Source organism: Eleutherodactylus coqui, chromosome 8, assembly GCF_035609145.1.
Source record: "Eleutherodactylus coqui strain aEleCoq1 chromosome 8, aEleCoq1.hap1, whole genome shotgun sequence".
Classification (NCBI taxonomy): domain Eukaryota; kingdom Metazoa; phylum Chordata; class Amphibia; order Anura; family Eleutherodactylidae; genus Eleutherodactylus; species Eleutherodactylus coqui.
Window position 1 is genome coordinate 32,296,173 of NC_089844.1, and position 14,239 is coordinate 32,310,411.

Here is a 14,239-nt window from a genome sequence, read left to right on the forward strand (position 1 = left end):
GGGGGGGGGAATGTAGGTTTTAACACTCAGCACACTGGGAACATAGGCAATACTACTGGTAGAAGGATACCAGTGAATGTACCCGTCAGATGTACATTAGCAGTGTATAGGTTTCATACAGACACCCAACTCTTCCTAAGGGAAGGATCACCATGGGAAGGTAAAGCTGGGGAAAACCATTTAGCGCAGCTGGTGCATTGTGCAGTTAAGAGGAGGCAGTCTTTACCAGATAGGTGTGCCGACGGGAAGAGCTTCAAGAATCCACCTCAGTATTACCGAGACAAGATCATGAAGGAACCCAAGCTGTGAAAGGTTGGGCTTCAAATCAGGCCATCACAGAGTATTGTGCAACTCGACTACTCTGCTACCAAGGATTTTCAGAATTTGGCATAGTGATAGGTAGGGTATGGCGAAAGTAAAGGATTAATGATCTACACTAGTGTAAAGTAGCAACATCATAAGAAAATAGGCTGAGAAGGGAGGGCAATTATTGTCACCAGGACTGGGGGAGTGAGAAGACAGACACTCGAATAGATGCTGGTACCAAGATTACCAGTGACGTAAATACTCCCACATGGGAGGACTTTAATGAGATTGTATGGCAGGTGAGACGAGTAAGCCGTCAGAGTTCAGTAGGCATGAGAACCTATGCTGTGACAGCAAGCTCATCTGGTACCGATCATAACATGTGTTTCATCGCAATCACAGAAGGGGGTTCTTTACTGTAAGAGCATTGAGAGTGTGGAACTCTGCCTGAGGATGTGGTGATGACATAATCAATGGAGAAGTTTAAGAGGGGACTAGATGTCTTTCTAGAGTGCTATGATATTAGAGGATATAGACATTAAATAACCAGCGGGTTTGTTAATCCGGGGCTTGGAGTTAGGTAGAAACCTTCAAACGTTTATCCAGGGATTATTCTGATTGCCATTATGGAGTCAGGAAGGAATATTTCCCCCCAAAAGGGCTAATTGGCTTCTGCCTCATTGTTTTGGTTTTTTTTGTCTTCCTCTGGATCAACAAAGGGGGGTGGAAACAGGCTGAACTAGATGGACATAGTATGTTAGGCTGAAAGAAGACAATGTATGTATTGTACTTGTGGTATGGATGGTAGCACTATGGGTCACATGGGTTCTGTGTCACACAGTAATATAGATATTCCTTTATGAAAGAAGAAAGTGGCCAACTAATGGTAACGATCACTGCCCAACAATGTATCGTATTAAAAAGTGGTAGTCAAACAGTTATGGCTCGTATTATGGAGATAATGTGGCTTATTGAGATTGCACATACTACCTTACCGGGTAGCCGCACACAATTGTTCCCTCCATGGAGGGGGTGAAGGAGGGATGAAGTGACAAAGTTGTCACCATGGCTGAAGCCATCAATTACCGAGTTCAACAGAAGTCTCAATCTTTGACCTACAGAGAAGGCAAGAATGCCACGTGGACTCACATGCAGATGACGTGAGATACATACTTCGGCAGTAGCTAATGAGATGATATGTTGGCCTGATAGCCATATTTACAATTATGACCCGAGTCCTCAAGCATGAATGGTAAATGAGAAGGCAGCCTGCCCGCTATAGATGCATAGTCAAAAGACACCCACATACTCCATGCAGATGTTACCCCCGATCCCAGGACTCAAGCGCTGCAGGACAACAGCTCCAACCACTTAGCCACCACACTGGCATGAAGCATAGTGTTACCGCATGACCACCATTTGACATAGTTGCGTTGTCAAAAGAGATATAGGCTCGCAGTACTACAGTTACTCCTCCTATAAATGGGGGTAGTAGCATGGACATTGCTTGGCATGACTGGATAGTCATGTCCGATACAGATACCCACAGTACAACAATTACTCCCACCATGGGAGACGGCAAATAGGTGGATAATGGCCACCGTAATTATGTAGCCATGTCCCATACCGAGAGTCACCATGCTATAATTACTTCTCCCAAGTGCGGGGGCAATGTGAACGGACGCTGTTGTCGCAACTGTGTAAACCGCCCCGCGTCCGAGACTCGCAGTACTACCATTACTTCTATAGAAGAGAGTAATGAGGCGGATGAGGATTGTCAGCACTGTGTAATCTTATTGGAGATGGAGGTTCACAGTACCACGTTTTTAACATTGTTCACCTTCTGAGATAATGAAAGCTATTTTTATAGTATCGGTCATTACGAATTCTGTGATACATAATGTTTATCTTTGTTAAATGGTTCCATCATAAAAAGGGGGATTCCAAGTAAAAAGTGTTTTTTTCCTTTTTTTTTTTAAATAAAAAAAAAAAAAAATCAATATAGTTTAAATAAAGTTTATTACAACACATTTTTCTTGTCCCTTATAGGGACTTGAGGAGGCGATCAGTCGATCACTGGTACACTGCACTTTTGACGAATCAATAATCAGACCCTGCTGGAGGCAGGATTTGATAGCCTGGCATGCCTGACAAATCTGGAGGCCTTTCTCAGGCTTAAATGCCACAACTGTTATTGATTGAGATGTGCAAGGGGTTAAACGGTCGGGACTGGAGGCCTCTCCACTCTTGGCTATTAGTGCAAGAACTCTGCTATCACTAGACGGCTGACATCCGACTCTTCCTGACAAGAGACTCACATGTCGGTCTTAGGTTAAGCTGCTGTAAAAACACGGGTGCCTAGCTTAAGGGACCTTAAGGCCGGCTTCACACAGCCGATAAAATCATGCAAGATTTGTGTGTTGCAAGACGCACAAATATGAGCCCCATTATTAATTGGGTCATGCACATGAGCGATGTTTTCCTGGATGACACAGCGATGCGAGAAACATCCCAGCATGTTCTATCTGGCTGCGTGATCTCGCATTGCAGCCCAATTGTTTTCGATGGGGAAGGCGGCAGCAGCGCCGGTCCATTGTAAGCAATGGGAGAACATATTTAGCTCCTTACATACACAGTATATTCTATATGCATTTAACAATAGGTTATAATGAAGAATGCAGATTTACAGCACCCAATTACTACTAACATTTCTACTAACCCGCAGACCAGATCTTCAGCATCTTGTCCCAAGATCCACTGCAAAACTAATCACAAGACAAACTGGTTACGTAAAATCATAAACATCCTGTCTATAAAGCATTAATTATGAAATATTAGGAATTAAGTTGCATGTGTTCAGGGCCATTTACCCAGGACAATCTTCATTCAAATGCATGAATTTTAGCGATAATCGTCCAGTGTAAATGAAAAAAAAAAAATTATTTACTACCGTATTCATTCATTATTCGTTATCACCGACTTTCAGTCAGCATAAAAACATTGCAGAATCGCTGACTTCTCGCTGCACGTAAACGCTCAGTGCTTCATAGAATGTGAGCGAAAAGCCAGCAATCCAGCGGTAAAGCTTGCCTGTCTAAATGCTCTACACGAGTGCCAACGACCTTAGGCCTCATGTCCACAGCTAAAATAAAATTTAAAATCTGGAGCATTTCCCCCGCAGCGTGATCCGCGCCCCATAGGGATGCATCGGACACCCGCAGGTAATTAAATACCTGCGGATGTCATTTTCCCTTGAGGCACGGATTGCGTGTGCGGGAAAACACCCACGGCATGCTCCATTTTAGTGAGGGGCTCCCGCAGGCTTCTATTGAAGCCTATGGAAGCCGTCTGGATCCGCAGCACACCCGCAGCTGAATACCTGCTCTCCGGCGCGGGAGAGCAGGAGTTCAAAAAAAAAAAAAAAAAAAAGACTGCACGGCACATGCGTGCGGCATGCTGCCGGTGTGCCGAGCACATCCGCCAGGCAGAAGAAAGAAGATCCGGCCACGACGGAGGGAAGATCCGCAGCGTCCGGACAGGTAAGTAAATCTTTTTAGGCCTCACCTCCGCGAGAAAGGAGGGACCCGCTGCGGTATTCTGCATGAAGAATCCGCAGAGGGCCTAATTTTCCCAGTGGATATCAGGCCTTATTGGTGACGTCAGCACTCATGCAGCCGTTTAGACGACTCTCGTCCCGTCTAAAGCCCCATTTAGACGGGACGAATGTCGAGCAAATGATGCCTGACACTCATCACTGCATACAGCAAGAACTAAAATCTGCTCCTGCCAGAAGCGTGTATGTGCGGTGGAGTGTCTGGCATCGTTTGCCCGACATTCGTCCCATCTAAATAGGGCTTAAATGGAACATTCACTTATGTATTATGTGTAACAAATCATTGCCCTAACAACAAGTATATTCACTTACTTTACTGCCTGATGCATCCACAGCTATGGAGTCCACACTGCCCGCATGTCCTCGGCAACAACGAAGAGCCTTCACTTTATTCTTCTCAGCATTCCACTCCCAAAGAAGAATGGTCTGATCCATGGATGAACTCAGTAACAAACATGACAGACTGTCTGTAGAGAAGAACAATTTGCAGATGCCATAACTACACTTGTATATAAAGTTTTCTGCTATTTAAACTATTCTTGGAATGCCTGCGACCTTAATTAATATCCTAAACGAAGGAGTATAAAGTGGTCAGAAAATGCGGGCCATGCAGGGAAAAAATAACTAAATGACATAAATTCTTGCCCCAGTTTCTGCCTCAGGTAGCCGCATGCGGCATCGTCCCACTGATTAGGGCTTCACCCATGTGTGGATCTGCAATCCGCAACAGAACTTCACGGCTCAACCTCAGAGTTCTGCCATCAATTGGTCCCGAAACCACAATGGAGACGTTCAAAGTGGATGTGACAGTTCTGAGTAAACCGAGACCTTAGGAGCTGTTTGTAGATTCTCTTTTGCTCTCACCATCATAGTAGAAAAGGTCTAGGTGTAAAAGTTCTAAACACGTTGGAGATCCCTTCATGGAAACTGCTCAAAATACATTTAACAAATTACCTTTTTTCACCCAAGCGACATCTTTAACAACTTCAGTATGGCCTGCAATGGTCATTAGTGGCTTCCCTTCCACTGACCAAATTCGACATGTTTTATCATAAGAACCGGTTAAAATCCTAAACACAAAGTACGAAAAAGATGCATATTACAGATCACATTAGAGAGTACTGCGAAGGTCAACCAAAATGACGCTGGACGTACCACTCTTCACTTCCTGCTATGGAGCTGACCCAGTCGTCATGTAGCATGCACTCTTCAGGCTGGGGAGCCGTGATCTTCTCAACATATTCGATTTCAATCACTTCTTCCTGTAGACAACAAATGGGAGGACATAGTAACATGGCCTGTTAGGTTTTCTTTCAGCCGATGTCCATCTAGTTCAGGAAGGCAAAAAACCCCAGTGAGGTAAAGCAAATTTTCCTAATTTAAGGGGGGGGGGAAATCCTTCCCAACTCCAGTTGTCACAATAGGAATAATCCCCAGATTCACTTTTCTGAAGCAATTAGTGACTATATAAAAGATATATGATAAATATAATAAACACTCAAAAAAAAAGATGTCCAGGCCCCTCTTAAACTCATCGAATTCGCCATCCCCACGTCCTCAGAGTTCCATAATCTCACTGCTCTTACAGTAAAGAACCCCCTTCTATGTCAGTGTAGAATACTTCTTTCCTCTAGTTGTAAAGGGCGCCCCCTTGCTACAGTCACAGTCCTGGGTATAAACAGATGATGGGTGAGATCTCTGTATTGTCCCCTGATATATCTAGTTATTAGGTCGCCCCTCAGCTGTTTTTTTCTAAACTAAATCACCCAAATTTTGATAATCCCTCTGGTATTGTAGTCCACCCATTCCATTTATTACTTTAATTGCCCACCTTAATTGTCCTCCTTGAGTACCGGTGCCCAAAACTGTCCACAATATTCCTTGTGTGGTCTGACCAGTGACTTGTAAAGAGGAAGAACAATGTTATCATCATGTGCCCCTACACCTCTTTTGATGCACCCCATGATCCTATTTGTCTTGGCAGCAGCTGCCTGGCACTGGTTGAGTGTCTGGAGATTTCATCATTCATGCATAAGCTGTGGTTTGTGGCACAATGAACCTTTTTTATTACTGGAATTTTAACAGCAGTTTAGAAAGCCGTTCTTAATCCAATATATCAGCATAATTATCCTGCACACTACCAGTAATTATCCTGCACACTACCAGTAATTATCCTGCACACTACCTGGAACCGACAGATTCTTCTCTGCAACATTATCACCTACTAAACACTTTTTTAAGGAAGTATCAGAGGAGTATAAAACGTTGATATAATCATTCCAAAATCTTTGCCACTATGGAGCCTGTACATCACCAATTCAACATCAACATGGCTGTGACTGTCAGATACCTCCTCATACACTGTGCGATTCTCCGCTCGCGGCGGGCAAGTCATAGCATGCTGCGAATTGCCCCGATTCTCTGCGGTCAGCCTATCTATTAGATTAGGCTGACCGACAGAGGTTCATCTGTGGCTCCTGCGGGATACCGCAACGCCCGTGGACAAGGGGCCTAAGGAAGGATAAGACAGAAGAGGCTAAGGGAGGGGGGTGGGGAGATAGGTACTGGATCGGGTTGACAGCGAGGAGGGAGGGTAGCGTCCTGGCATTTCCCTTTGTCTTGTCACCGCACTTGCCTGCTGCCCTCAGCCCAAAAAGTCTTAGAATTCCGGGGAGCCCTGAAAAAGAAACCCCCAATTCCCAGGCACCCAAGTCTGCGCTAGGAGAATCCTCTGTTCCCATTTCCTCCATAAGTAGCCTATAGTTTCTCTCTTGTGCCGCACAAGCTTGTGATATCCTATAAGTGAGCGTAAAGGCCCTATCCCAATCAGAGTCCCATATCTCCAGGGCTAGTTCTCTTTCCCATATTCTGGGGGGTTACCCTGCTCTAGGAAGGAGTTATACATCTTTGAAGGAGTGTGTGCAGGGGTGCTGATTTTTAGAAAGAGTTCCTCAATTGGAGTTGGAGGCAGGTGCAACTGATAGCTCCCCGAGGTGGCGCTTAAGAAAGAGGACAGCTGGAGGCGCTCCAGCCAGGAGATGTTTGCTTCTGAGTGCCTTGCTTGTATCCCATCAAATGGGGGCAAGGAGGAATCGGTGGCTACGTCACATAGTCGCTTATCCTCCGATTTCTGCCACCCTAAGAATTTAGTTTTTTTCCATCCCCGGAGGGAAGGAAGGATTGTGAAAGAGGGGGCTAACGCTCCAGTTCAGATTGAGAGATCTCCTTTAGTTAGTAACTATCTCATAGCTCTAGGCAGGTAGCCGTTAGAGGTGTAAGGGGAATAGAAAGAGGTCTGTCTTTGGGAGGAGGCCATGGAAGGGTGCAGATATAGGGCCAAGTTAGTTCCGCCTCGAGGTCCACCCATTGTATTTTGTATTTGCCAGTCAATCAGTCTGATCAGAATGGCTGCTGTGTAATATCATTTAAGGTCTGGCATTCCAGCACCACCGCAGCCTTTGTGGTGGGTCAGTGTCCTGAAATTGAGGTGTCTAGATAGACACCGCCGCCCCCCCCCCCCCCCCCCCCCCTCGACAAACCTGCAAAACGCCTTCTGGATTTGCGTAAAGAATTGTGAGGGGATGTCTATGGGTAGGGTTTGGAACAAGTACATACAGCGTGGTATGACATCCATTTTTAGGACGTTTATCTGCATTCAAAATTTAGTTACTTTACCACTGTAAATCACGCTTGAAGTGGCTGCCGCTAGGGGGTCTCCCTTCCAGCTTCTCTGCAACCCCCTCTTCGGTACAGAGCTTCTATAGTAACAAGGACATTTCTATGGCAACAGGGGCAGGAGCTATCTTCATAGAAGGCATCTGTGCACTCACAGGCTGCAGGCTGACAGATCTGCAGACTCTGTGATAAGGATCTCCACAGTATTTGCCTCTCCTGCTGTTACAGCGTTTGGGTGTGCGTCCGAGTGTGTGTGCACACATTACACACTCACACACGATACTGGGTTTTCTACCCAATCGGCCAATGTCTCTAAGGGCTCCTGCACACTGGCGAGAGCAATATCGGATTGAAAACAATGGGCGATATGGCCAAAGGAAAGAACATGCTGCGATTTCTTTTCTGCATTGCATCGCAATGCGGTCCTATGCAGGAAAACATAGCACATGTAAATGAACCCATTCAAAAGAATGGGTATCATATCTGTGAGAGATTTGTGCGTCTTGCAATTTTATCGCCAGTGTGAAGGTGCCCTAAATGTCAACCTGAGTTTTTCATTTTTCTGGACTACTTATTGTCCTGGGAAAGCAGAGGGCAGGTATTCAGATACTGCTGATTGGACCATCAATGCAGCATGGGAAGTAAGGGCAAGGAAGGCAGGACAGTGAACAACTGGCAGAACAATCAGCATGCTGCATGCTCCCTTCTTGAAAATGGACTGCAAACAGCAGAAAAATAGGGAAGACCATCTGGAAAGACCACCGGTGGTACTTGAGCAGATTATCTGTAACCATCATCCTATAGGTAGCAGTAAACGCTGCTAATGCGTTCACATCAGTAACCCAAGACCTATGGACTTCTATTACTTAGAATCTTTATCATTCAGTAGCATTTTCCAATGGGTTCGTAAAAAATGTTGGTTGTCTGTGATTTTTAGATAAGTAGTCCACAAAAAAATGAAAAATTCAGGTTGGCAGCACTGGTAACATTCTTTATCCTCCAACTCCTTTGTCACTAATATAGCATTAGCTAATTGTTATGTGAAGCAGAAGTGAAAGGTCTGTTAAAGGACGCCCAGAACTTCTATCCCACTTCCCCAGACAAGGTCTTATTCCCCAATTAAAAATATTTTAACTCATAGTGCTCCCCAACCTCTGCAGTCAAGAAGCAGCACAGCGACTGTGCTACATTACAGTTAGTATAGGCTTTCCTAGAAAACAGCAGGGTTAGAAACAGGTAGACAACAAAGCTTATCCTCCTACTGGCTGAAAACAAAAAGCACAAAATCTGAACTAAAGACCTAAGTATCAAATGCGTAAATTTATACATTTCTTTAGGTCAGTTTTAGGAAAGCGTATTATGGTCACGTTTTGGAGGATTGTCCTGGCCCGACTACGAGTCTACTAACCAATCATTTTGGTCACTCACATTCTATCCAACAGTGCAATAGCGCTAACAAGGCCATGGTGAAAGTTTAGAACTGCACCCCCTTCTAAGCTTTCCATTCCCAATCATGGATACTGCACTAATCCCACGCTGCGGCCCCTTCATTCGTAGAATCGGTGTGGATGCCAGCGCTCAGACTCCATCGGACATAACGTGGTGGCATATACTAGCCTTATGCCATCACTTATTAAGATAGGAATAACGCTTTAGACAGACATCAGTCAGGAACATGGAAATACCTACTGTTGATATGCCTTCAATATCCATATGTTTAATAAGAGGCAACCGTAGGAACTGACTCTTGACAAGGAAGTCAAACTCCACAGGAGTGTGTTCATCTGTAAGATAGGAAAATATCAGCCAGCCATTGACAGAAATGGGTATAAATCAAGCTATTGTTTTACATAGATTTGGTTTAAAACATTCAAATTTAAAGAGGTATTCCGATTCCAACAAGTTGTCCCAATGGGCTGGGGGATAACTAGCTGATCAGTGAGGATCTGACTGCTATGAACCCCATTGATCATGAGAACGGGTGTCCAGTCGGTAACAGAATGAAGGAAGGGCAGGTTGGGCAGTTCGGAAAGCACAGGTTGGGTAGGCACACTCTACTCCCCTGCCTGTGCTTCCTTCGTTCAGGGACCAACTGGGTCCCTGCTCTTGTGAACAGTTGGGGTCCCAGCTGTCGGACCCCCACCAATCAGCTACTTAACCCCATCTCATATATAGGGTGAGGTTGCTGAAACCAGAATACTTTATCTGATCGCAAAGGTCAGATCTGAAAGTCTGCACAGAAATTCAAAGCTGAAACACGAATTACTGCCACAGATTAGCCAACATGTAATTCAATGGAGCCAATCCACAGCTTTAACACGCTGAATCCGTGCCAATAAGGAACATTTAATTAAACATCCCCCCACCCAATTACGTAAATATGGTATAAAATATGCCATTCACTTGCATTACCGACAGCATGTAAGCGGATATCAGGATTTATGCGCAGTTTCCACGCCTGAATCCTGAAGTGTGCGCCAGGCCTAACAGCGGTGAGTGGAACAACAAAGTATCAAAAATGATGTATGCAGCACACGTATACACGTCTACGGATGTATGCAGCACACGTATACACGTCTACGGATGTATGCAGCACACGTATACACGTCTACGGATGTATGCAGCACACGTATACACGTCTACGGATGTATGCAGCACACGTATACACGTCTACGGATGTATGCAGCACACGTATACACGTCTACGGATGTATGCAGCACACGTATACACGTCTACGGATGTATGCAGCACACGTATACACGTCTACGGATGTATGCAGCACACGTATACACGTCTACGGATGTATGCAGCACACGTATACACGTCTACGGATGTATGCAGCACACGTATACACGTCTACGGATGTATGCAGCACACGTATACACGTCTACGGATGTATGCAGCACACGTATACACGTCTACGGATGTATGCAGCACATGTATACACGTCTACGGATGTTGGTGCTATAGAAGGGACACAAATAAATAATAAGTATCAATTACTGACAGCTTAGCTGGGGATACAATCTGCATCACAATTTGTAACATTCAGGCCTCATGTCCACGGGCGGGTCAGATTCCACGCGGGAAATCCCGTACGTAATGCACCCCTGCCCGCGAGCCGTGCGTACCTGAATTTTTCTGCCAGCGGCATCCGCGCGGATCTCTTCACGTCCGGGTTCGCTGTGCTGCGCATGGTCCTCATTGCTCACCGCTGGACATGCGCAGTACAGTTTTTTTGGTTAAATCTGCATTCCCACGAATCCGTGGCATGATCGTAGTATCAGCTGTGGGTGTACTGCGTATCAGACGGCTTCCACTCACTTCAATGGAAGCAGTCAGTGCGGGACCCGCAGCAAAATGGAACATGCTGTCATTTGTTTTCCGGACAAAAAGGTCCGCAATACAAATCCCCATGATTTAATTAATTTGCGGACACTAATGATTCCCTATGGGCGGTTTGATTTGCATATTCCGCAAGTCAAATCCGCCCCTGGACATTGGGCCTTAGTGTTTAATGACAAACTGAATTTACTTGCTCTGAATTCATATACACTGAACCCCTTTGGGGCCACTAAAGTAAAGTAATGCCCTACACAAACCCACCATTCTTCGTCTCCAGCACCTTGTTGATGATATTACTGAGATCTGTGATTTCAGATGAGGCGGGGATGGAAAACGGAACATCGTCGATCTCATACCTAGAACAAAAAGTTACAGTTACAAAACCATAGCTTTCTTTTAAATCCTTTTTATATAGGGGCTCACTGGATCCCCTGGCACCCGGGTCGAATATAACCAAAGTTCTCACTCCCTTTGAGGTATTGTGCGTGTCGTCTGAAACACCCAGACACATAATCTCACTTCTGTACAGGCAGATGTTGGATCGCGAAATGGGGGTCAGCATCCCGGGGTTTGTGGGAGCGTGGGAAAAGGAGTTGGGAAGAAGCTTCCCCAGAGCCTTTTGGCAGAAGGCTTTTGCCCTAACTCACAAAGGGACAGTCTATTCCAGATTACATGAACTAAACTTTAAGATTCTGTCACGATGGTACAGAACCCCGGAACGGCTACATAAAATGTTTCCTCAGTCCTCCCCTTTTTGTGTTGGAGGTGCTCTGGCGGCAGAGGCAATATGGTCCACATATGGTGGGAGTGCCCTCCGGTGGCGGCACTATGGGCAGATATTTCAAGGTTGCACAACAGCTTGAGTGGCGCAGATATGGTGCTTGCCCCCAAGATGGCATTACTGTCCATGTTCCCGGAGTCTGTTGCTCAGGTTAAGAGGGGTCTGCTGCGCTTCTTCGTTCAAGCGGCCAGGCAGGTCATCCCAAGGTTCTGGCGTTCTGCCTCTTGCCCTGCCAGGATCCACTGGGTGGAGGTGGTCAATACACTTGCAAGATTCGAGGAGATGAGGGCGGAAGAGGACATGGCCATTGAGGGATTCTATGCAGTGTGGCAGCCCTGGCTCGATTTCAGGACTTCCCCCAGAGTTAAGGAGTGGTTGGATCAGGGGTCAGTCACAACCTAGATTGACTGTCTTCCCTCGTCTCCTCGGGGGGGCTAGCCCTCTCTCTGGTTGGAGTTGTGGGCTGGGATCATCTCCCTTGACACAATTGTGTTGCAGGTTGTTTTCTTTCCTGGTATAGTTTTCGCTGCATGTGTGCAGGGAAATGTGGCTACGCCAAAGACTCATCCCCTGTCCACATCATGGAGGTTCAGGGTTTGTATGGAGGGGGATTGGGGTTCGATCCTACTCCATACAATGCGGGTGCCGGCTGTTTCTTACACAGAGCTGGTAACTCTTTATATGCTGCCATGAATTCTGACAGCGGCATTTAAACGTGCCAATCAGTCAAGAGATCCCGAAACTGCCTCCTGCAATCAGATTGCGGGGTGTCATTTGGTTGCCATGGCAGCCAGGGGGCTTTCTGAAAGCTCTCAGGGTTGCCATAACAGATAGCCTATGAAATCAGGGTATAATGTTGTACTATGATATTACATCATACTGCAGGAGCGATTACACCATTGTAAGTTCTTGTCCCCTGTGTTTTCATGATGTAAACACTGCTGCAAAATGACAAGATCACTTTATTCCGTGGGTCAGTATGATTACAGCCACCAGAGGATGGCAGTCAGGAGATTCTTCCGTTGACATAGCTGTGTGAGAGCCCTGTTTTTTACAGGACGTCCTGAAGTTTCTATTGGTATTACTTTTAAGTTCAAATAACTTTTTGATTGCTTTTTATTACATTTTTACCTAATAACTATGTATAAATGTATCAGGGGACAATACAGAGATCTCTCCCATCATCTATTAAACCGAGGATTGTAACAAGGGGGCGCTCTAATAACTATGTATAGATATATCAGGGGACAATACAGAGATCTCTCCCATCATCTATTTATACCCAAGACTGTGACTGTAACACGGGAGCGCCCTCTACATCTAGAGGAAAGAAGGTTTTTACACAGACATAGAAGGGGGTTCTTTACTGTAAGAGCGGTGGGGCTATGGAACTCTCTGCCTGAGGACATGGTGATGGCAAATTCTATAAGAGTTTGAGGAGCCTGGACGTGTTTCTTGAGTGTTACAATATTACATGTTGTAGTCACGGGTTACTTCATAAGGGCCTGCGATCCGGGGATTCATTCGGATTGCCAGATTGGAGTCAGGAAGAAATTTTTTTTTGCCTTAAATAAGGAAAATTGGCTTCTACCTCATTACATTTTTTTTGCCTTCCTCTGGATCAACATTGGGGGTAATAGGCTGAACTAGATGGACATACACTACCGTTCAAAAGTTTGGGGTCACCCAAACAATTTTGTGTTTTCCATGAAAAGTCACACTTATTCACCACCATGCGTTGTGAAATGAATAGAAAATAGAGCCAAGACATTGACAAGGTTAGAAATAATGATTTGTATTTGAAATAACATTGTTTTTACATCAAACTTTGCTTTCGTCAAAGAATCCTCCTTTTGCAGCAATTACAGCATTGCACACCTTTGACATTCTAGCTGTTAATTTGTTGAGGTAAGCTTGTGAAATTGCACCCCACGCTTCTAGAAGCATCTCCCACAAGTTGGATTGGTTGGATGGGCACTTCTGGCGTACCATACGGTCAAGCTGCTCCCACAACAGCTCAATGGGGTTCAGATCTGGTGACTGCGCTGGCCACTCCATTACCGATAGAATACCAGCTGCCTGCTTCTGCTGTAAATAGTTCTTGCACAATTTGGAGGTGTGTTTAGGGTCATTGTCCTGTTGTAGGATGAAATTGGTTCCAATCAAGCGCTGTCCACTGGGTATGGCATGGCGTTGCAAAATGGAGTGATAGCCTTCCTTATTCAGAATCCCTTTTACCCTGTACAAATCTCCCACCTTACCAGCACCAAAGCAACCCCAGACCATCACATTACCTCCACCATGCTTAACAGATGGCGTCAGGCATTCTTCCAGCATCTTTTCATTTGTTCTGCGTCTCACAAACGTTCTTCTTTGTGATCCAAACACCTCAAACTTGGATTCATCCGTCCACAACACTTTTTTCCAGTCTTCCTCTGTCCAATGTCTGTGTTCTTTTGCCCATCTTAATCTTTTTCTTTTATTGGCCAGTCTCAGATATGGCTTTTTCTTTGCCACTC

The 14,239-nt window shown here is 45.3% G+C and overlaps 1 protein-coding gene across 1 annotated transcript in view; it reads right to left on the minus strand.

The window, feature by feature from the left end:
• The window catches only part of WDR12 (WD repeat domain 12), a 29,788-nt gene that overhangs the window by 12,503 nt on the left and 3,046 nt on the right, over positions 1-14,239 (minus strand). Inside the window, exons 2-7 of the mRNA XM_066575426.1 lie at positions 11,201-11,295; positions 9,284-9,378; positions 5,075-5,181; positions 4,874-4,989; positions 4,232-4,386; positions 3,026-3,071 (exon numbers count right to left, since the gene is read on the minus strand). Of these exons, the coding sequence (XP_066431523.1) occupies positions 3,026-3,071; positions 4,232-4,386; positions 4,874-4,989; positions 5,075-5,181; positions 9,284-9,378; positions 11,201-11,295 (614 nt within the window). The remainder of the gene's footprint in view (positions 1-3,025; positions 3,072-4,231; positions 4,387-4,873; positions 4,990-5,074; positions 5,182-9,283; positions 9,379-11,200; positions 11,296-14,239) is intronic.